Below are 24,542 nucleotides of genomic sequence, written 5' to 3'. Positions count from 1 at the left end.
CCACAGTACTGAAACTGCTCTCCTCAAAATCACCAACGACCTTCTCCTCTCCTCTGACGCTGGCAACCTCAACATTCTCGTCCTCCTCGACCTCAGCGCTGCCTTTGACACCATCGATCACACTATCCTCCTCACCCGACTTGAATCCACCTTTAACGTTACCGGCACTGCCCTCTCTTGGATTAAATCATACCTCTCTGACAGATGCCAGTTCATCTCCATCAATAACTGCAAATCCCCCACTGCTCCCCTCTCCCAAGGTGTCCCCCAAGGTTCAGTTCTTGGCCCCCTCCTCTTCATCCTTTACCTGGCCCCGCTCGGTCACTTAATCCGCCGTCATGGTCTCCAATTCCACTGCTTCGCCGATGACATCCAGCTTTTCATCTCCACCAAGTCCGTCTCCACCGACACCCACTCTATCCTGACAAACTGCATCACTGAAATAAAATCCTGGCTTCAAATCAACTTCCTCAAGCTTAACTGTGATAAATCTGAAATAATCATCATTGGCCCAAAAACGCTCACAAAATCCACCCATAACTTTGCCCTCAACATCGACGGTATCCCAGTATCCACCTCCCCTCACATCCGGAATCTTGGCGTCATCTTTGACCAAACCCTTTCCTTCGACAAATACACTAAACAGATCACAAAGTCAGCCTTCTTTCACCTGAAAAACATTGCCCGTCTCCGCTCATCCCTCTCCTCCACGGCTGCAGAAACCCTCATCCATGCCTTCATCACCTCCCGTCTGGACTACTGCAATAGCCTCCTCTATGGTTCACCCTCAAAAATCACCAATAAACTCCAATACATTCAGAACTCCGCTGCCCGTCTACTCACCCATTCCCGGACCCGTGACCACATCACCCCCGTCCTTTACAAGCTTCACTGGCTCCCCATCCCCCAGAGAATCCAGTACAAAATCCTCCTCTTGACATACAAAGCCCTCCATAACCTGGCCCCATCCTACCTGGCTGACCTCCTCTCCAGACACACTCCCACCCGCAACCTCCGCTCTGCTGGTACCAACCTCCTGACCCCCTCCATCCGGACCAAATTCAGATCCTGGGGGGACAGGGCCTTCTCCATCGCTGCTCCCACCCTCTGGAACTCACTACCTCACACCATCAGAGACTCCTCCTCACTCACCACATTCAAAACATCACTAAAGACCCACCTGTTCAACACTGCATTCAACATTCAACCCACGGCATTTAACCCCTGACTATCTCTTCTCCTTCTCCCTCCTTTTGCTTTAAATATTTCCCTATTGATTCTTGTCTTTTTGCAATTGTTGTTTTCATGTATTGTTATGCATTATGTTTGCCACTCTGTCAAAGCGCCTTTGGGCTTCTGGAAAAGCGCTATACAAAATAAATGAATTATTATTATTATTATAGGACATCAAGACCAGCCTCATCTCCATCTCATCTGCTCCATCATTTGAACACCTGGCTTTTAAACTCTCTGGTCACACGCAGTCAGTCATGGCTGTCGTATACCGCCCTCCCAAACCACACCCATCATTCCTGTCTGACTTCTCCTACTTTCTGCCCCAGCTCTGTTCCATCTCCCCCTCAATCCTCCTCCTTGGTGATTTCAATATCCACATGGACTCCACTGACTCCACAATAACCACTGACTTCACTGATTTACTCACCTGCTTTAACCTCACTCAACATGTCAACTTTCCTACCCATAACCGTGGGCACATTCTGGACCTTGTCTACTCTACTGGATTAATTTTGCACCATCTCTCTGGCTCCGACCTCACCCTCTCTGACCACTTAGCCATCACTATGACCATCAACATCCCCACCCCAGCACCAAGGCATTATCACACTATCAACTTCCGTAAGCTAAACGCTCTTTCACCTACCTCATTCTCATCCACCCTCTCTGAAAAAATGTCCACTTCTCCCTTTGTTGACCTCCACACCCCTTCTGACCTCATTGACTACTACAACCACACTCTCTCCTCCTGCCTTGACCAGCTTGCGCCTATAAAAACCAAATCGGTTTCTTTCACCCATTCTGCTCCCTGGTTTACCCCTGAACTCCGCCTGATGAAAACTCGTGCTCGCCAACTTGAAAGACTCCGCAATAAAACAGGTCTCACAGTTCACTCCCAAGCCTACAAGGACCACCTACAGCACTACAAAGATGCCCTCTCCCGCGCCTGCTCCGCCTACTACTCTCAAATTATCCACTCTTGCTCCGGAAATGCAAAAGCACTCTTCTCTACAATAAACAAACTCCTCAGCCCCTGAACACCACCACCCAGTCATTCAAAGTAGACAACTGCATCTCCTTCCTTACATTCTTCCAAAGCAAAATTGACAACATCTACAACAGCTTAACCACCACCGCACCCGCTCCCCCTCAAACCACCTGCCCCCCCTTATCCTGCCAACCCCTGTCTCAGTTATCCCCAGTCTCCCCTACTGACCTCTCTGAACTCCTCATAGGAATGAAAACTGCCACCTGCACTCTTGACCCCATCCCCTCCAGCTTTGTCAAGGCCTCCCTTCCTGCTCTCTCTCCACTTATCACTGCAACAATAAACTCCTTCCTGTCTACAGGCATCGTCCCACCATCCCTCAAAATTGCTGCTGTTACCCCCATTCTGAAAAAACCTGGACTAAACCCTGACACCCTAAACAACTTCAGACCCATCTCCAACCTACCCTTTCTGTCAAAAGTTTTGGAACGCGCTGTAGCCACTCAACTCAAACATCACCTCTCTGCCAATAACCTGTATGAAACATTCCAATCCGGATTCCGCTCCAACCACAGTACTGAAACTGCTCTCCTCAAAATCACCAACGACCTTCTCCTCTCCTCTGACGCCGGCAACCTCAACATTCTCATCCTCCTCGACCTCAGCGCTGCCTTTGACACCATCAATCACACCATCCTCCTCACCCGACTTGAAACCACCTTTAACATTACCGGCACTGCCCTCTCTTGGATCAAATCATACCTCTCTGACAGACGCCAGTTCATCTCCATCAATAACTGCAAATCCCCCACTGCTCCCCTCCCCCAAGGTTCAGTTCTTGGCCCCCTCCTCTTCATCCTATACCTGTCCCCCCTTGGTCACTTAATCCGCCGTCATGGTCTCCAGTTCCACTGCTTCGCCGATGACATCCAGCTTTTCATCTCCACCAAGTCCATCTCCACCGCCACCCACTCTATCCTGACAAACTGCATCACTGAAATAAAATCCTGGCTTCAAAGCAACTTCCTCAAACTTAACTATGATAAATCTGAAATAATCATCATTGGCCCAAAAACGCTCACCAAATCCACCCATAACTTTGCCCTCAACATCGACGGTTTCCCAGTATCCACCTCCCCTCACATCCGGAATCTTGGCATCATCTTTGACCAAACCCTCTCCTTCGACAAATACACTAAACAGATCACAAAGACAGCCTTCTGTCACCTGAAAAACATCGCCGGTCTCCGTCCATCCCTCTCCTCCATGGCTGCAGAAACCCTCATCCACACCTTCATCACCTCCCGTCTGGACTACTGCAACAGCCTCCTCTATGGTTCACCCTCAATAATAACCAATAAACTCCAATACATTCAGAACTCCGCTGCCCGTCTACTCACCCATTCCCGGACCCGTGACCACATCACCCCCGTCCTTTACAAGCTTCACTGGCTCCCCATCCCCCAGAGAATCCAGTACAAAATCCTCCTCTTGACCTACAAAGCCCTCCATAACCTGGCCCCATCCTACCTGACTGACCTCCTCTCCAGACACACTCCCACCCGCAACCTCCACTCTGCTGGTACCAACCTCCTGCCCCCCCCCCTACCCCCCCCCCCCCATGCGGACCAAATTCAGATCCTGGGGGGACAGGGCCTTCTCCATCGCTGCTCCCACCCTCTGGAACTCACTACCTCACACCATCAGAGACTCCTCCTCACTCACCACATTCAAAACATCACTCAAGACCCACCTGTTCAACACTGCATTCAACATTTAACCCACAGCATTTAACCCCTGACTATCTCTTCTCCTTCTCCTTCCTTTTGCTTTGATTATTATTTACCTATTGATTTTTGTCTTTTTGCACTTGTTTTTTGTACTCTGTCAAAGCGACTTTGGGCTTCTTGAAAAGCGCTATATAAAATAAATGTATTATTATTATTATTATTAAACAAAGCGATTGTTAAAATCATATCGAAAACGTATGCGGCATGGGTCTTCCAATAATACTGTACCAACAAACGTTCATTATTAAAGCGGTGTATTATTTCAGAACCCACGATGTTATCTCCCATGGCCAAGCAGGACTTTTATCGTTGAAGATAATAAATGGTACCGCAACGACGTATTAATACTACACTAATCTTCATTATTAAACAGGTGTATTCTATTTTATTTATTAAAGTAGCGGCAGTGTTGTGTCCGTCCTTCACGCTATGTCATTACGTCTATGATGTCATTACAACGTATGACGGCTGACTTCACTGACCGCCATTTTAATCTGAACACGTCGAAGCGGTCGAACCTGTCATATATCATAATCGCTATGCTTTACCTTCACGTTCTATTTAAATGTACTAAAATACTTTAAATGCACCTTTTATAGTTCACCAATATGTAGATTACAACAAACGTAGGCTATATGTAAAAATTGAATTACCAAGGGGAGCATGTGAGGCAGTGCTTTGTTGCCCATACACTGCTCAAACAAAGGGAGGGTTTTCCGTTTAACCCTGTTCCACGGGTCCCTCCTAGTACTGTAAGGGGTGTTGCAAAACATTTTACCGTTTTTTCCCCTGAGAACCCGTTACGGTTGTGCACGCATTCGGGGGAAAAAAAGGTAAAATGTTTTGCAAAACCCCTTACATAGTTATGTTTGACTTATTACTTCATTTAAATTAAATAAGAATGAAAATCCACCAGACTTGGTGTCGTAATGGTTAGTTTGTCTGCTCTGAGTTTGGGAGTTCGTCTGTTAAAACCGGACCTTGGTGAAGTCATACCAAAGACTTTAAGCTGAGTCAACCAAAGACCATTTTGATGTTAACCATTTTCTGCTTCCTCTATATTCAAAATGGACTTGTAGTGCAAGTTTGATTCCATTGTGTTTGAGTTGTGATATCTGAATATATCCATTGGCATCCTGTTGCCATGCCCTCTGGTACTGTCCTTTAATTTGTAGGCTTCTTGGGAGCATTGCCTGCATTATCCCCGAGCGCAAGAACGCACATCACAGTATACGCGAGAGCCTGGACTCGCATGACGGAGTTGAAGTCGAAGCCGCTGTCTTCGCAGCAGCAAAGTTTGCCGCGCAGTCGAGGCAAGAGACTGCCTTTTGGAGACTCTTCTCGCAGACCTTCAGCGATTGTTTGAATGCACATTGATTATTATTACTTATTATTGATTTGTGTAATTGTTTCCCATCCCATTCTATACTTTCAGGGACTTTGCTGCTGGAATTTGTAACAAGATTGGTGAAATGATTCAAGGTGAGGGGGAAGCAGACATTTGCATGATTTGGTTCAATTCGGATTTCTGATTCAGGCAGGGAACATCTCGTGATTGTTTATTACTTTTTTATTTTGATGACTCAGGCTCGGGGAGGAACCTTTGCATTTGGCTGGATGCGTGGAAAGAATATTAGGTGATGTCCTTGAGACCTTGTATGAAGTATATGCACATTGGGGGACAATGGACAAACCAACATGGTACACGTCATGAATGAATGAATGATCGTTTTAAGGCCATTTTCCCCGCTAGAGCGGGGGTTAGCCTTGCGGGCCCCATGACAATCATGGTTCCCTGTTTGAGGCAATGTTTTTTTTTTTTATGGCCGGATGCCCTTCCTGACGCCAACCCTTAGTCGCCTCTTACGATGTGCAGGGATACAGTGTACCTATTCTAAACCGGGGTACACACCGTGATCATTCATCCCAGCAAGCTGGTACTCAATTTGCCGACCTCGGAAGGATGACAGGCTGAGTCAACCCCCCTGGCGTTAATTCAGTGATCGACCGGGATTCGAACCCAGGACCCTAGGATCCCAAGCCGGCACCCTAACCGCTAAGCCAACACCACGTCATGGACAAGATAAATGGAAACACCAATGTAAAGTCCCCTAATAGGGCGTTGGGCCATCACGTGCGGTCAGTACGGCCTGTATGTGGCGTGGCATAGAGTCCGCCAGCATCTGAAATTCTGCAAGAGGGATGCGGCACCATTCTGCCACGAGAAAGTCTATCAACACAAGTACCTGTTCGATGGAGGTGGAAAACACTGTCTCAGGCATCGTTCCAGAATCCCCCATAAAGGCTCAATTGGGTTTAGATCCGGTGACTAAGAAAGCCATGACATATGGATAACATCTGTGTCATGCTCATCAAACCATTGGGCGACCACACGTGCTCTGTGGATGGGGGCATTGTCATCCTGGAAGATACTCCTCAGGGCTGGAAAGAAATGCTGCGACATGGGGTGAAGATGATCACTCAGTACCATTAGGTAGCAATTGGCATTGACTTTGCCTTCTAAGGGAATGACTGCACCCAAACCATGCCAGGAAAATGTGCCCAACAATGTTACAGAATCACCAGAAACCTTGACTGTTGGGACCAAGCACTCAGGGGATTCATTTGATTCATTCATTAGATTCATTCGGAATTGTAGAGGATTAATTAGGTTATTTCTGCGAAATATCCTCAAAGTGGGCCCTGGTGTCCGGCCATCCGTATGTATGTCCGTTACCATTTGACTAAAACATTTTCTCCTCACAACCTACCCGACCGATATGGACCAAATTTGGTACAATGCAGCAGGACAGCAAGGTCTCTTGGGGTTGGCTCCCCATCCGGATCCGCCCCTATAGGAGACTGAAAAGGGGGGTTTTGCCTAAAATTCAGGTAATTTATTTTAAAATCTTAGAAACCGTGGGGATATAACCATCAGTCCCCCACAGGGCTATTTTTTATATCCGCTCACACCTCGCATGGGGGTGGCAATGGCAACACATAGTGTCCAAGTCAGCACGAGTATCAGCTGTGTTGAAAACAGGGTAATCGGATCCAAGGACGTAGAGGTAACACGCCTGTAGAAAATCTCAGCAACTTGTGTGTCATCTGAACAATAACATCAGTCCAAGTAAATCCATTTGTGCTTCAGTGAAATCGAATGACAAATAGGTGTAAGGGGTGGATTGTTAGTTTTGGTTCGTACTATCTGATTTCCTTTATCGATTTATTTATTTAATGGTAGTTTTGGTTCATACTTTCTGATTTCCTTTGTCGATTTCTTTATTTAATGGAGCATCATAAACTCTGCATCATTTTTCTTTGTTAACTGCTATTGTTATCGACTAATGAAACAAATTTGTTGAGTTGCAGCAAATCGGACCACGTCCACACCCCCACCCACGGGATCTCATCCGACGGGGTTTATCATTTTTGTCTACTTCCTGAGTGCCATTTAAATTCTTAAATCGTATCACAGCGTATGTACTCTGAGTGCGATGGACGACTTCCCCTCACTTTAGGCCAGGGTTCCTTTATTGCAGCTTGCCTTCCCAAATGTGGGAAAGACTAAAGATGCGTCAGTGTTGCCTACGAAAGGGCAAAGGTCAGTGGCTGTCTGACTGCAGCCACATTTATTGCCTCAACTGTTTTGTTTTGTTTGTTTCATTTATCCCACCGAGATAAATTGTCACCATTTGTCTTTGCAATCCAGATGTTCCCTCAGTCCTTTCAATGTGGAAGTTCACAAACATATTGTACAACTACTCTTTCTGTAAAATGAAAAGAAATCTTTACTCGAGAGTTCTGACTCGAGGAATGTTCTATATTTAACATGCCATGATTTATTTATTTATTTCCTTTGGCTTTTTGAATTCCTAACCTGTGAAATTGTCTGCCGGTAGGCCTAGCCACTCCAGTCGAGTTGAAGATCCATCTGATTCCCATCTTTCAGCACATGCATCACGATGCCGCTATGGCCACCGCGGCCCGGCAGCTGCTCACGGAACTGGCCATGGCGTATCCTGCGCTGCGTGTCCTCCTCGTGACGCTGCACACCGCCACCCAGCTAGCAGCCGCTGCTCTGTTGGACATTCCCCAGCAGGTCTCCTGTCTTTGTTTGAGTCTTGTGCGACATCTACATTGCCATCAAAATTGTGGTTAAAACTTGCATCTTCCATCAATCCTGTTTTCAATCAATAACGTCTCTTCCTCGTGATAGTTTTGTCAAACCTTCACCTTCCTTCCATGCATTGTCCTGATTTTATTAAATGTCCTTATTTAATTCACCGTTTCCTTTTCTTCCTTCTCCTTGCCCTTCCCCCTTCCCCAAAATTGCATTATTGAAATACTTTTCACATTGCCTCAGGGTCAAAGCTTTTCTAGAAAGTGTTGGTGTATATATATATATATATATATATATATATATATATATATATATATATATATATATATATATATATATATATATATATATATATATAAAAATTGGGAATGAGCAACTACCTTGAATACTTCCTTAAAAGTAACTCCTCTGATTGACGTTCACTCCAGATTCAACTTCTGCTCAAGTACATGCACAGCGACCCACGGCACGCAATCAAGCGTCTCGCTCTGCAGGACCTGAACCTGCTCGCTAAGAAGGCTCCACATGTTTGGGGCTTGCAGGAAGTACAGGTTGGTCATATTGCCTCCTTTTTGGAACAATAAATTAGTGCATATTACAACAGTCATTTTTCTTCCTTAGCATGTTGGGAAGGATTTTTTGCTAATGACTAAAAGTTTAAGTTAATCTTTCAATTTTAATGATTTAATGTACTTCAAAAAGGTTAATTGTGTTGCACTGTTGGTTTCACTCAGAGCCAAAGCTCTGAGATTCTTACACCGACCACTGGGAAATGGTGGTGCAACACCGGGCGGCGGATATTGGATTTGTTTAAAAAGAGGGCACATTATCCTGCTTGCGAAACAAAATTTGGCAACATCATCATTCGTGCCTCTTCTCCCGTCATTTCAAAAATGAATGTTGAGCTTTTCAAACGCAACACAGGAAACGGCCGTCGTAAACGGGAGACAGACAAACGCACGAGCACACTGACAGACACCACGCTTCACATTATATAATAGATTATCATTGTAACCAAAATTTGGGATGTTAGCGTCAAATTCTTCTTTTGTTTATCTTCAATAAACTTTTGCATTCAGTATTTTAAAAGGTTAATGGTCCAAAGGTAAATATTTTGACATAAAGTTAATACAGTGGTTGCTGCTTAATAACAAACACCTTGGGACTGGGGCTACGGGGTCTTATGAACCGATGGTTTTATAAACCGAAGCTGCAGATTAGGCAACAAAAAATTTTGTCGTTATTTCTTTGACAATTTGAAAAAATAATCTGGCCTACTTTGCACAAATACAAAATATTGTTTCTATCCATGAACTTACATAAAGTTAGTGTAAGAGTGTTTGGGCCATCCACACAACTTGCCATGAACTGGGGCACTGGATATTAGGGTGACGTGATTTTATGGTCTGGAAAGTTCTGGGGACCGAGCAGGGAGGATCCATGTCCGTGTTGCCAGGTAAAAAATAATGGCCAAAAAACAAGTAATAAATGGTATGGTATCAGCTCCCAAAGCTGAATTATATAATTAGCATGAGTATCATTCTTTGATATGTGACATCTCCCCATTTTTTAAACTAGGGCATGCCCGTACGTGGGTGCCCGTTCCTTGCCAAAAAAAAAAAAAAACGCTACCCGTACGCTCTACCCCGCCCGTACGCCCGTAAACAAAAAAAACAACGCTCTTCGCTTCCGCCCTTCGCTCTGACTGAATTGGGAGAAATAATGCGCATAAGAAATCGAGAAATTATTATTTTCTCCGGAAGAAATCGAATTACGAACCGTAATGGCGCACGCGCTCGGCTCGGCTCGCTCTCACATCGGCCACGCCTACGCAACAACGCGTTCTCTGATTGGCTCCCGGAAGGTCGCAAATCGCAGTTACGATGAATCGCAAATTAGTTTTAATTAGTTTTAAAACATAGTTTAACGGCAACATAGTTTTCCAACGTGAAATAAATGAATACGCTCTCAAATGTGCCGTCCGAGGCAGAGTCTGTTCGCCACGTTCGGCACACGTGATAGCTCGCTGCTCTCTGATTGGTTGAATCGTTTTTTGGACATAGCTCGGTAACTACTTGTCCGATTAATATGAAACCTTGAAAAGGCACATCCTCGGGTCCCCAGCAATATACCTGGCAAGTTTCAAGTATATCGGACCCGTGGTTGTCGAGAAACAGCGGTCACAGACATACATACATACATACATACATACATACATACATACATACATACATACATACACACAGAGATTACTGGAATTATAGATAGATGTAAAGTTCACAACAATAAATACAGTATACAAAGTCGTGCTGGGCCGAGATCGGAACCGGTAATCAGCACAGGCAGATATCAGCAATTTTTCGGAAATCTGCAATGGCCAATCAGTCAGTGACAGTGTGGAGAGCCGATTACCGATTACAGTTGTACTGTATACAACCGAAAAACCTTGAAGTAGTTTTCACCCTTGTTTGGAGAAAATTTACAAAATATTTTTTTAAAACAATGTTGAATTATAGACGTTTCAAGAAGACGTGCATAAACATTATTCTTCATAAACAGCTCGCAATCGTCGTGTGACAGGTAAAAAAAAAAAATTGGGCTTGGTAATTTGGAAAACATGTTAATTCGGCAAACGGCTCAGAAATCGGGTGTTATCAAATTTATTTTGCTTTGAAACTCACAAAAGAGAAACAACATTCCTTTCCAAAGCACACCTGATTCATATAAAATAACCAATTGCTTTAGAAACAGCTGCTCGTGCATAGGAAAACGCCATAGCGCGTACTGTACTTTACTTCCTGGGAAAGTGCGTCTTGACGTCATACGTTCCAGGTGTGCATCAGTTGAATTTATTTTTTTCACTTTTCAAAGGCTGACGGACAGGATGATGGGCCCCCGAGCAAAAGGATCACATTTCACATATTAACAGCCTCATCATAACATGTTATCTTAAAAGGTACGTTATAAGTGCTTACTGCATTTCCCTTCCTGGTGCGCTGGCTTCCTCCTTCTTTCCTTCCTTCTGTGTAAGTGACTGTTTCATCAGGATGAGTATTATGTACATCAAAGAATAATTTCCCTGAATATGGGACAATAAAGATTTATTATTATTATTAATATTTTGCTGCACGATTCTGCACGTGTGATTGGAATTATTTTCTCATTAATCCGCTTCATCACACTTTGGCCGATTGATTTACTTCCCGTATGAATGTTGTTCGGAACAGAATCCCTTTGCTTTTCACATGAATTTTCATGTGAAATTTCACATGAAGAGAAACTTGCTTTTCACATGCACGATGAGACAAGTATGAAACATTTCATTTTATATCCATCAATAACTTACCCAATGAGCACATGGTAGCTCATCATCTATCTATAATTCCAGTAATCTCTGTACGTCTGTACGTTTGTACGTTTGTTTGTTTGTCTGTGACCGCTGTTTCTCGACAACTACGGGTCCGATATACTTTTAACTTGCCAGGTATATTGCTGGGGACCCGAGGATGTGCCTTTTCAAGGTTTCATATTAATCGGACAATTACTTACCGAGCTATGTCCAAAAAACGATTCAACCAATCAGAGAGCAGCGAACGATCGCGTGTGCCGAACGTGGAGGACACACTCTGCCTCGGATGGCACATTTGAGAGCGTATTCATTTATTTCACGTTTGCAAACTATGTTGGCGCTAAACTATGTTTTAAAACTAATAAAACCGAATTTGCGATTCATTCGCTTTCCTGCGCGTTTGTGCACGCGATGGCGATTTCTTTACCAAACTCCGGAAGCCGTTCGCTTTGGACCAAACCATTGCATGTAAATAGAGGGGGGGGATTGTCACCGTACTCGCAAGCCGTTCGCTTTGGACCAAACCATTTCATGTAAATAGAGGGGGGGGGATATAATTTTAGATATAGATATAGTACGGGCAATGCCCTAGTCTATCTATAATTCCAGTAATCTCTGTACGTTTGTACGTTTGTCTGTGACCGCTGTTTCTCGACAACCACGGGTCCGATATACTTTTAACTTGCCAGGTATATTGCTGGGGACCCGAGGATGTGCCTTTTCAAGGTTTCATATTAATCGGACAATTACTTACCGAGCTATGTCCAAAAAACGATTCAACCAATCAGAGAGCAGCGAACTATCGCGTGTGCTGAACGTGGCGGACACACTCTGCCTCGGATGGCACATTTGAGAGCGTATTCATTTATTTCACGTTTGCAAACTATGTTGGCGTTAAACTATGTTTTAAAACTAATAAAAACGAATTTGCGATTCATTCGCTTTCCTGCGCGTTTGTGCACGCGATGGCGATTTCTTTACCAAACTCCGGAAGCCGTTCGCTTTGGACCAAACCATTTCATGTAAATAGAGGGGGGGGATTGTCACTGTACTCGCAAGCCCTTCGCTTTGGACCAAACCATTTCATGTAAATAGAGGGGGGGGGATATAATTTTAGATATAGATATAGTACGGGCAATGCCCTAGTTCGTTTAAAATGACAGGATGCTGTGCCATTCGATACGATACACCAATCGATTCGAGAGGGATTTTAAATGTAATGATTCACAGCCACTCAATAATGCCAATCACAGGCATGGCACCGATCCGGTATCCACTTCATGTGCGCACAATGCAGCACTATGACGCAATTATTTATCACTTTATAATCGGAATGGGTACCCAATCGGCAGATTATTATTATTTTAAATCGGTGACAGTCACATTTTCTAATTGGCCCAGCACTAATACAAGCAGATTAAAGCAGGTTTATTCCATACGACACCTGCCATTACACAGAGAATGAAGAGAGGGTGGGGGTGGGGGGGCATAGGGTATTTTGGGCTATGGTAAGAGGGTTAGCTATTAGCTTAGTTAGCTTATCAATTGAATTGGCCACAGGTGGACTCCAATGAAGTTGGAGAGACATCTCAAGGATGATCAAAGGGAATTGGATGCACCTGAGTTCAATTTGATGTGTCATAGCAAAGGGGTTGAATACCTATTGACTCAAGACCTTTCAGCTTTTCATTTGTAATAATTCATTTAAAAGTCTGAAAAAAGTTCCACTTTGACCTAATGGGGTAATGGGGTATTATCTGTAGATCAGTGACAAAAAATCTCGATTACAATTCAGGCTGTAACACCTGATGTGAAAAAAGTCATGGGGATATGAATACTTTCTGAAGGCACTGTATGTATCTTTTTGATTTGAGATGCAATGTATCCATTTCCTTGTTTCAATATGCTATTTTGCTCTCCTCTGCTATTTATCGACTTATTTATTATATTTATATATTTTATTGTAAAATTAATGATTGTAAATCTTACCTTAATCCGGCCTTTGCCTGCAATGGAAATTGATTTAAAATAAACCTTTCATTATTATTATTATTATTATTTTATTATCATTATTATAACAAATGTTCGTCGTGCAGGCATTGTGTTCAATTGTAGCCGATACTCCATACGATGGTGTCCACCTCGGAGCAATGGCCGTCCTTGGCACACTTTCCAGCACAGTTATAGCACAGCATTGGTTCCTGCAAGGTAAAGACTGCACTCCCTCCATTGCCATGTGTCGCTCACACTGCCTTTATGAATATGAATGAATGAATGAATGATCGTTTTAAGGCCATTTTCCCCGCTAGAGCGGGGGTTAGCCTTGCGGGCCCCATGACAATCATGGTTCCCTGTTTGAGGCAATGTTTTTATGGCCGGATGCGCTTCCTGGCGCCAACCCTTAGTCGCCTCTTACGATGTGCAGGGATGTGCTGCCTTACGATGTGCTGCCTTTATGTCGTTTGCAATTAGACTCACCGGATGTGAAGTCCATTGGATCTGAGGAGGTGGTTGTTTCTTAAAGCAGAGTAGTTCTTCGTGGAAATCAAATAAATTCCTAAAGAGTTGCATCTCTGTTTTATCCACCAGGTGGTGCTAAAGTGGCCTTAGCTCCACTGCAAGACCTGGCTAGGCTAGCTCAGAGCTGCTGTCAACATGATCGGCTGGTGTTGGCAGCGTGCGGTGCAAGCACTCTGACAAACTTGCTCGTGGCAGCACAGGGCGCAGGTAAGAATTTGTTTCTAATAAAAGGCCTCATAGATTAGGGCTCGTCTGAACTTGCAACAGAAAACAAGCTTTGTTTATTGTATGAAGTATATTCAAACAGCGTTCGCAAGATAAACTGATTCACAATTTCCCCTCCTGATTATTCCCCATTTCCTTACTTTGATCCCAATATTTTCTGGAAAGATATTGGAGTGTCAGAATTGGAGGTGGTGATTGCACTGGAAAGTCTTATCATCGCCTCCAGCATGGAGCAGAGTGAAGGAGCAAGTCGAACTCTCAAGGTTAGTAGCTTATCTAAAGTATTATCGCGTCCACAGCTCGTTATCACCAGCCTTGGACGGATGAACTGAACCAGCTTTAACTCCCGATGCGATCTCCCAATTATGGCGGTTATTGCACGCAGGATGGAAGAGACACGAAGCGTTTAACTTCACGATCACCCGGGTTTATTCCGAAACCCAACCAGGAACAAAACTACGAAAATTGTACCGATAATTATTTACAGCAAATAAAGTGCGGAATGAGAACAAAAGAAAATTAGGCTGAGGTAAATAAATTCTATGGTGAGGATCCTCCATCCAGACACACAAAACACACACACGGGGAAAAGTAAGAAAATAATAATTTCCGCCCTCCGGCACTTAGCTGTTCCCAAAATTGATTGGTATTTGTCAAAATCCGGAGCCACCCGCGCGGTAAGCTCGGAAAATGGCGGCAGCGCTGTGCATTGAAGGCACCACGGGCTTGAGACGTGTCGCAAAGACTGCCCTCTTTGTTTCCTCCACTGTTGGGGAAGGACAGCACGGCCTCCAGCCCACCAAAGAGCCCAGTAGCCGAAGCTCCCTCACAATCCCGCAGAAAAACACTCTTTTCCAGGACGCACAAAATGCCAAAGTTCCTTCCTCGGCAAGAACCAACCGCCTTCTCCTTGCTGCCGCTCGTGCTCTCACTCACCGAACCAATTTTGAAGCTTCTCTTCGGTCAGAACCAATCGCGAAGCTACTTCTTTAAGCTCGCCTCGCGCTCTGCCCACGTCATCCGGACGCGTTTCTCGGGGGGCGTGGCCTGCCGGTCCTGTTCCCCTGTCTATCGGACCATGGTAGCTCCGCCTCTCCTGGGTGGGTATTTCCTTCTGTGTCCATGGAGCGTGAATAGCTTGACCGGTGGTTGTTATAAATGTTAGGGATGGCTACAGAGGGTATCACACGAAAAGGGGAAACTAGCCCTAAACCCTACTACTAATTAACACGTCATCATCCCTCGTATGATGAACATTTTAACACAACCTTAAGCTACATTTTCGCTACTTAGTACATCGAAATGCTTCTACACGTCACACGGTCCATACTATTTCCTATGCAATTCTACCTTTCCTACAGTATTCTCTTACCTACCCCCATAAACATAATAGTATTGTTATGTCTGGTGGGGTAGTGATATGTAGAGCAGATAGATCTGAATAGGTAACGTGCTTTGTCTGTCGCGGTAAGGAATCTGACCTTGTAATTTCATGTGTAGGCGTTTTGGCGGTAAGATGTATACTTGTGAACCTACCAGGAGGTTCGTGTGTTAAGTAGAGTTAGGGATTAAAGAGTAGCACCCTTGTATGTCTCACCTGGTCAGCCAAACCTTTGTCCCTTTTGGCACCGCAACCACTTAGACACTTAGTTAGGATCTTTATTGCAACACTAAATAACACCCTTCTCTGACATGACTGTGAAAGAGAACCGGCAAAAGGAAACCAGGCCGGGACACCGCCGATAATGGCCGCCGCCACCTACACCTCCGGCGGGCCTATCCACCTCGAATAGCATGCGCTATGACCATGGAGTAGGGAGGTTGGGAGGCGCGGTGGGCGTGGGCCTGAGCAAAGCTGGGAGGTTCGGTGGAAGGGACTGATTGGTTGGCAGCGCGCCAAGGCTGACGTCACCGGAGCAGATATTAGCGAGTGCCGAACGCCTTTTTAGAGAGTTGGTTGGAGAGAGTGGGTTCGAGAGTGAGTTCTGGAGAGAGTTGGTTCTGGCAGTGAGTCTTAAGACGCAGTTTCTTCTGGCAGTGAGTCTTGAGACAGAGTTGGTTCGAGGCAGTTGGTTCGGAGCAGTTGCTTCTGGCAGTGAGTCTTGAGACAGAGTTGGTTCGAGAGAACGCGACGAGGAGAAGCGAGTTGGAAGGACGGAGAGAGACTTGGCAGTTGAGTGCAGGTTCCCGGCCCTAGCAGTTGCGCAGCAGTTGAGTAGCGCAGTTGAGTGGAGAGTTCGCTGGAGTGCACGCAGTTGGCAAGCAGAGGAGTCTTGAGACAGAGTTGGTTTGAGGCAGTTGGTTCGGAGAGTTGCTTCTGGCAGTGAGTCTTGAGATGCAGTGGGTTCGAGAGTGAGTCTTGAGAGAGTTGGTTCGGAGAGTTGCTTCTGGCAGTGAGTCTTGAGGACTTTCGTGAAGTGGGTGAGTTGGCAAGCAGAGGAGTTGGCCAGCAGTGGAGTTCGGACAGGCAGAGAATTATGAGAGTTGCTTCGTTGGCTTGAACTTGGCTCGAAGCGGCACTTGGCGTGCAGTGGACTCACGCTCTCTTCCCCTTTTTGCCGTTCTTCGCCGTTCTGTGTTCGTGCCCGAGTTGAGGGTCGACCTTGTGTGCAGCTCGCTGGCCTGCGTTGGACGCGTGGTGCTGGTGCACGACCTCGTGGAGCGGAGCAGTCGGGCCCGGGCCTTTGCGGGAGCGAGGCGTGCCGCTGAGCGAACGGAGCCGTGTGTGGGCAGCGGAGACAAGACGACCAGAGACAGATAAGACCGAGCTACGCGTTCCCCCCTTACACGACGAGACGTTTTATTTTGGTATTCTTTTCCCTCGTCTGTGCTTTGAGATCTGTCGTGTGGGGACGTCCCAATTTAGGCCATTAGTTGATTATATCATTGCGGTTTTCCTGTCCCACCATCCTTGTTAATAAACCCTTATATTATTTTTATATTCCCTGTACACCTGAGCCCGCTTGAGTTGATTTCCCCGACAGGATTGCCATTTCGCAGTTAAGCGCTTCCGCAGCCTCCATTTTCCTTCTCCCTCCCGTGCGACACATAGTAAAATCCGTGTTTGGGTTGTGCCTCCGAATAAGACTGTTTAGGCTATCTGCAACTCTGGTGTTAACTGGAGTTGCGCGACAGTATAATCCACATCTGTTACAAATTTGAATTCTCATGTTTGTTTACGTGCAAGCACTTCCACCTCAGTTGCCCTTCTTTCAACTTAGTTGGTGCAGGTGTGTACTCAAGGGACTATCTTTTTATTGATTACTAGCAGCGGTACCTGGCATTGCCCGGTGCTGTTCTAATCCTGTTGGTATTTAGAAGAAATATATATACTTATATATATATAATATATATATATATATATCCGTATATACTTTTTTTTACCTCAACTTTTTTCCCCAAAATCTCAAAATAAAATATTTCTTAACTTAACTCTCTCCGAGCAGAAAGTTTGAGGAAGATCTGTTCAGCAATCCCTGAGAAAAATAGCGACACACACACACACACACACACACACACACACACACACACACACACACACACAATGGAGGTGGATACTTTGAGACCTGCTTGGTCTCTGTTCCATCTCCTGACACCCGCCCACATCTGGAGGTAGCAGCCAAGAGCAACAACTTACACACGCATAAACCTACACACACATACGTGCATACATAATCATATATAATACATATACTCATATATAATACATATTGGCTCACTTTGGATATGGGGGAAGTTTATGGAGGCACGTCGAACGGTGTAGGTTGAGGTTACGGAATAGAAATGGAGATGTGTGAATGGTGTGAATGGTGTGTGTGTGTGTGTGTGTGTGTGTGTGTGTGTGTGTGTGTGTGTGTGTGTGTGTGTGTGTGTGTGTGTGTGTGTGTGTGTGTTGCGTTGCAGGAGTGGGTGTGTGTGCGCTGCAGGAGTGGGTCATGAGTGGGTGTGGTTTTGCATGAATGGTTCTGCATAAAAAAAATTTGCATGAGTGGTGCATGTTGGTAAGGGTAGGTGGTTGGTTGTGTGTGGTTTTTTTTTTTACTATTATTATTTGTTATTTTGTGTATGTGAGTGAGTGAGTGAGTAGGTGAGGGTGTGTGTTTTTGCATGAATGAATTTTTGCATGAGTGTGTGTGTTTTTGTATGTTGAGTGGTGTATGTTGTAAGGGGAGGTGTGTGTGTGTGTGTGTGTGTGTGTGTGTGTGTGTGTGTGTGTGTGTGTGTGTGTGTGTGTGTGTGTGTGTGTGTGTGTGTGTGTGAATGATCTGGTGTGTTTTGTTGGTGAGTGGTGAAGGGTATAAAGGTGGGTGTTTGAGTGTTCCACCATGTTTACTTGTTTGGTGCTGTGGCTCAGCATGCCACCTTTCCTTACTTTGATCCCAATATTTTCTGGAAAGATAGCGGACTGTCAGAATTGGAGGTGGTGATTGCACTGGAAAGTCTTATCATCACCAAAGGGTGTTTACATGCCACCTTTCCAACAAGTCAGTTCGTCAAATTTCTGCCCTGCTAGAGCTGCCCCAGTCAACTGTAAGTGCTGTTATTGTGAAGTGGAAACGTCTAGTAGCAACAACAGCACTGCCACGAAGTGGTAGGCCACACAAGCTCAAAGAACGGAACCGCTGAGTTCTGAAGCACGTAGCGCGTAAAATAGTCTGTCCTCGGGTGCAACAAACTGCCTCTGAAAGCAACGTCGGCATAACAACTGTTCATCGGGAGCTTCATGAAATGGATTTCCATGGCCGAGCAGCCGCACAAAAGCCTAAGATCACCATGCGCATTGCCAAGCGTCGGCTGGAGTGGTGTAAAGCTCGCCTCCATTGGACTCTGGAGCAGTGGAAACGCATTATCTGGCAGTCCGACAGACGAATCTGGGTTTGGCGGATGCCAGGAGAATGCTACCTGCCCGAATGCATCGTGCCAACTGTAAAGTTTTGTTGAGGAGGAATAATGGTCTGGGGCTGCTTTTCATGGTTCTGGCTAGGCCTCTTAGTTCCAGTGAAGGGGAATCTTTATGCTACAGCATACAATGACATTCTAGATGATTGTGTGCTTCCACCTTTGTGGCAATAGTTTGGGGAAGGCCCTTTCCTGTTTCAGCATTACAATCTAGATGATTGTGTGCTTCCACCTTTGTGGCAACAGTATGGGGAAGGCCCTTTCCTGTTTCAGCATGACAATGCCCCCGCACACAAAGCGAAGTCCATAAAGAATGGTTTGTCGAGATCAGTGTGGAAGAACTTGACTGGCCTGCTCAGAGCCCTGACCTCAACCCCATCAATCACCTCTGGGATGAATTGGAACGCCGACTGCGAGACAGGCCTAATCACCCAACATCAGTGCCCGACCTTACTAATGCTGTTGTGGCTGAATGAAAGCATATCCCACAACAATGTTCCAACATCTAGTGGAAATCCTTCCCAGAAGAGTGGAAGCTGTTATGGCAGCAAGGGGGGGGGGGGGGGCAACTACATATTAATGCCCATGATTTTGGAATGAGATGTTCAACGAGCACATACAGGTGTGATGTTCGGGTGTCCGTATACTTTTGGCTATGTAGTGTAAGTGCAGGTGAGCAGTGAGTCTGGACTTTAGAAGTTTGACCAGAAGTGAGTTATTGGCGGAACACGTGTGTCCTGGAGAAACATGAGGGAGTGGGCAGGGGGAGGAAAATATCACGGAAAGGGCAGACGATGCAAAAGTATAAAGGCAGTGGTAGAAGACTGCGAGACGACCGATCTGTTTGCGATGCTAGAGAACAGATTCAGGGGTTCAGCTTCATCATGGGAGATTCCAATGATTTTGAGGGCCTTGGTTTCCAAGGTATCAATATGTGAAAAGTGTGAGAGCAGGGTGCTAGCCCAAAGGGAAGAGGCAGTAAAACATCGACTTGTGAATGAAGGCCTTTCGAACTAAATTACCCAATGGGAGCATTGCTGGGACTTGGGTGATCTATGCCAGAAAGCCCGTTTGGTCATTCCATGTCAAAATCGATAAACTGAATTTTTTTTTTTGCACTTTTTTTCTTTTCAACATAATCTCAAAATGACTTCACAAAGAAGGAAACAGGAAGAAAAATAAAGAGAATTAAGAAAACGTAACTGTAAAGAGACATTCTACAGAAGGAAAGAGTATAAAAACCGGAAATGATGAGCCCGTGTCGATTTTAAAAAGCAGAGAGTTCCGTCATTGAGCAGATCTCAAAAATGCTGCTGAAAAATCGACACATTATGTCGGATTTGCACCTGGGATGTATATGAGCTTCCTAATCCAGGGGTTCATATGAAAATGCCAAACAATCAAATCCAAATATCTGTTGTGTTGTGTTGCCGCCATTCTTTCGACATTGTGATCAAATCCGTGGCATTTCCACTCTGGGTCACCACCTTTGGTAAGTCTGTGGTGCCTTATTTTCAACAGTTCACCAAGCGTGGTCTTTTTGAAGGATGTTGAAGTTCATGGCCTGATCCGCTCTTTGTCCTGTGAGATCTGTTTTAATGATTCCCTTTCTGCCTCTTCGATCTCGTGTTACCACAGACGGTACTGCAGTCCGTGGTGCGGCTGTGCGCCGGCTTGCCTCGCCTCGGACAACGCCTGCTCGCATCGCTGCTTGCCCAGATGCAGGCCGAGCCAGGAGAGGCGGCTTGTACGCAGCTTTGTCAGGCCCTGGTCCAGGTCTCTGACCGTACGCCTGCTCTGGTTCACGGGATGCTGCCGGAGCTGTTGGAGATGTACCGGAAGGCGAGCCGAAGCACAGAGCAAGGACCTCTACTGGTACTGTTTTTACTATGCGTACCTCTTCAGTATCATTACACCATTGGCATTTTCCAACTTCCTTTAATGTCTTCCTTATTTTTCATTCAAACTTTAATTTGTTATTTACCTGAGCCCACTCAAATTTACCTGTTTTGGTTTGCTTACAATCATGTCCGTTTTGCGTATGTGTTCCATGAAGGTGGTGTTGGCTTCGGCTATTTTCATGGCAAACCAGAAGGTTCAGTCCATGGAAGTGAAACGGATTATTGTGGAACCACTGGATAACACCGGAGGGTGGACCGTTTACCGCATTGCCCGGCAAGCATCCCGTATGGCAAGTTCATGCAAGAGGGCCTTGAGGCCTTGAAAACTACACTCGATTTAGCGACCTTAAGCGTTGCCGGAGATCCCTTTCCTGTCATGTTACATTTGATATCTCTTCTGCTAGTTTAGAAATGTATGGAATGCTGTTTTAGGAATTTGTCAGTTGCTTGATGTTTAAATGCTCCAGAATTCCAATGGGATGGTTGGGTCTTGAGAACCGTAACTATCCGTCTGTCCCATACGTTCTGACCTCCTCAATCGTCTCTTTCCCACTTAATCAAGATGAATGTGCACGTGTTTGTTGCAGGGAAGTCACGAGGTGGCAGCCGCAATTTACGCCAACCTCCGTGCACACGTAGCCTCAGAACACCTGTACTTCTGGCTGAATGGCCTGCAGGAGCTGGCCCAGGGTGAGCAGGCTCTCAAGAAACTGAGCGGGGAGCCACCTGCAAACTGCCTGAGCTGTCTGGCCGAGGCACTGGTTAGCTGCCAACGTGGCATGGCCTCGCTCACGGTGCGTCAGCCATTGTTGTTTCACATGTGTCACAATCAATTTGGATACTACTGGTTCCTCACTGTCATGATATAGAACAAGCTGGAGGGATGACCGATGCTAATTTGTTTTCACTCGTATTCGGGACTATTAGTCGATAATAAACTTTAAAGTTTTAAACGCATGTAGTCCTCTAGGCTACTAGAAAAATAAAAATAAATTCTGGTCAACAGGTATTAACAACAATTGTAAAATAGTAGTTGTATAAATAAAACTTACCTTTAAATAGCTGTAAAGTTGAAGATATAGCGAGAAAATCGATCTAAACTTGTGCGATTACGAAATCCACTTCTTTCCTTAATTTGTTTATCGGATGTCGTGGTGCTGCTTCGAGGCAGTCATTTCAGGCAACACACACCGTGGGTGGTGCTGCTTACAGGAATGCTTATGGGCACTGTGGGTGGTGCTGCTCATGGGCAGCGTGGGTGGTGCTGCTTACTGGAATGCTTACGGGCACTGTGGGTGGTGCTGCTCATGGGCACCGTGGGTGGTGCTGCTTACAGGAATGCTTACGGGCACCGTGGGTGGTGCTGCTCATGGTCAATGGTTGTTGTGAGTTGTGATGCTTACAGGCAACAGGTGTCATGAGTAGTGCTGCTTACAGGCATTGTGGTGGTGCTGCTTACGGGCATTGTGGGTGGTGCTGCTTTTTATTATATTTTTCTTTTTTGTATACAGAATCGAGGCTCATGTAAGAGCTAACACATTAGACATGAAAACGTGCACAGACATATAAAACATACAATGAAGGGAGGGGGATAGACAGGGAAGCACACAAGCACAACAACAGCAGAGAACAGGGACATCTGTGAGAGAAAAATCAAGGTTTTGGATGGGGGAAGATAAGAGATGGAGTCTTGATTTTGGCAGTTTCACCATAAGAGGGTTGCTGGCAGATCTTGTGCGTCCTACAGGAATATTTGGGGGCAGAGCACAGATAGAGCAGGAGGAGCTAGGCCGGAGAGGAGTCCGTAGAAGACAGAAAGACCACCAACCTGCCTGCGGTGAGTGAGTGAAAGGCCCTCGGAGTTAGCTTCATCACGGGAGATTCCAATGATTCTGAAAGCTTTGGTTTCAACAGCGTGAAAACGAGCAGGAGCACCAGCCCAGAGGGGAGAACAGTATTCCATTGAGCTGCCGATGAAAGCTTTGTGTGTGGTGAGCAGTTCAGAAGTGCCCAGAAAGGACTTTGCACAATGGAGGATGCCTAGTCGGCGACGGGCTTTGGAAGCCAGCTTGGAAATGTGGTTTTCCCAGGAAAGATCATGGCAGATAGTGAGACCCAAAAGCTTGAGTGACACAACCTATTTGCGAGGATTGTTGAGAAAGTAGATGGGAGGGTTGGCCAGACAGTCTTTTCGGAGAGACGTAGTGAGAGTGTGAGATTTGTCAGATTGAAAGACATGTTCCACTTGTTTGACCAGTTTGTGATGTCATCCAGGTCTGCAGAGATTGAGGAGGCTGCAGACTGCCGATGTGAGGGATGAGATATGGAGCGGCAGAGAGTGGTCATCAGCAAAGAGATAGGATTTTCCAGGGAGTCAGAGAGATCATTGATGAAGACAAGAAATAGCACAGGGCCCAGAACACTACCTTGGGGAACTCCAGCCTGAACAGGAAGAGGAGATGAGAGAATTCCATTCAGGGCCACACGTTGACTGTGACCGGAGAGGAAGTCGGCAAGCCATGCGTGGACGCTTCCATGGATACCAGAGTTTGGTGAGCAGAGCGGGGTGCCAGACTGTATCGAAGGCATGTGATATGTCAAGGGAGACAGCTCTGATTTCCTGTTAGGCATTGAGGACCTCCATCCATTGTTGAGACAGCAGAAGCAGCATGTCCAGAGTGGAGTGACCTGGTCTGAATCCAAATTGAAGATCAGCTATTGGAGAAGAGGAAGGATTTAATATCAGAAGCGATGATGGATTCCATGACATTGCTGATTATTGGGAGCAGGCTGATTGGTCTGTAGTTGCAAGGATCTGTTTTTGCTCCTTTTTTGTGTAGAGCGGTAATGTTGGCTGATTTCCAAGCTGATGGCAGATAGATAACCTCGAGCAAATGAGAGGGTGCGGAGAACAGAGAGAGGGTGAGATAGAGTGGCATGGCAGGATTTTAGGACCCGTGGGCTGATGCCTTCTGCTCCAGTTGCAGAATCAGAGTCGAGGTTTGACAGAAACTTCTCCACCTTGTCAGGAGAGAAGGCCACAGAATCCAGGAGCAGCTGGGTTCGACTGGGTAAGGTGGGAACAGAGAGGGATGGGTTTGGGACACAACATTTTGAGGCAAATACAGAGTTGATGCATTCGGCTTTTTCACGTGCGGTGTCAACTGTGTAGCCATTTGAGGTAAGGGCGGGGATGGAGGGGGAACAAACACCAGAAACAGATTTGACCAGACGCCACCAGGATTTGGAGGAGGGTGATAGGTTTGAGATGCTCCGGAATGCTTATGGGTGTTGTGGGTGGTGCTGCTTACAGGCACCATGAGTGGTGCTGCTTACATGCACCATTCCAGCGCAGCATTGAAAAGACACTGGTGGGCCTTGTCTTCAAAGTGGGGTAGATGCCGAATGTGTTACTAGGAAGTTTCTTGAAAGGTTTTTTTTTTGGATACCAAGTCGAGGCTCGTGTAAGAGCTAACACATATAACATATAATAAGTGGAGCGGGAGACAAG

The 24,542-nt window shown here is 45.7% G+C and overlaps 1 protein-coding gene across 3 annotated transcripts in view; it reads left to right on the top strand.

Moving 5' to 3' along the window:
* The window catches only part of INTS7 (integrator complex subunit 7), a 58,706-nt gene that overhangs the window by 19,495 nt on the left and 14,669 nt on the right, over positions 1-24,542 (top strand). For all 3 annotated transcript variants that reach the window (XM_068131101.2, XM_068131099.2, XM_068131100.2), the window contains exons 5-14: positions 5,190-5,327; positions 5,450-5,496; positions 7,917-8,116; positions 8,566-8,688; positions 13,583-13,694; positions 14,076-14,213; positions 14,397-14,494; positions 20,769-21,005; positions 21,187-21,321; positions 21,619-21,825. In XM_068131101.2, the coding sequence (XP_067987202.2) occupies positions 5,190-5,327; positions 5,450-5,496; positions 7,917-8,116; positions 8,566-8,688; positions 13,583-13,694; positions 14,076-14,213; positions 14,397-14,494; positions 20,769-21,005; positions 21,187-21,321; positions 21,619-21,825 (1,435 nt within the window). The remainder of the gene's footprint in view (positions 1-5,189; positions 5,328-5,449; positions 5,497-7,916; positions 8,117-8,565; positions 8,689-13,582; positions 13,695-14,075; positions 14,214-14,396; positions 14,495-20,768; positions 21,006-21,186; positions 21,322-21,618; positions 21,826-24,542) is intronic.

The sequence above is a fragment of the Myxine glutinosa genome, chromosome 11, assembly GCF_964187855.1.
Source record: "Myxine glutinosa chromosome 11, kmMyxGlut1.1, whole genome shotgun sequence".
Taxonomy (NCBI): Eukaryota; Metazoa; Chordata; class Myxini; order Myxiniformes; family Myxinidae; genus Myxine; species Myxine glutinosa.
This window is presented reverse-complemented; position numbering and strand designations above follow the sequence as displayed.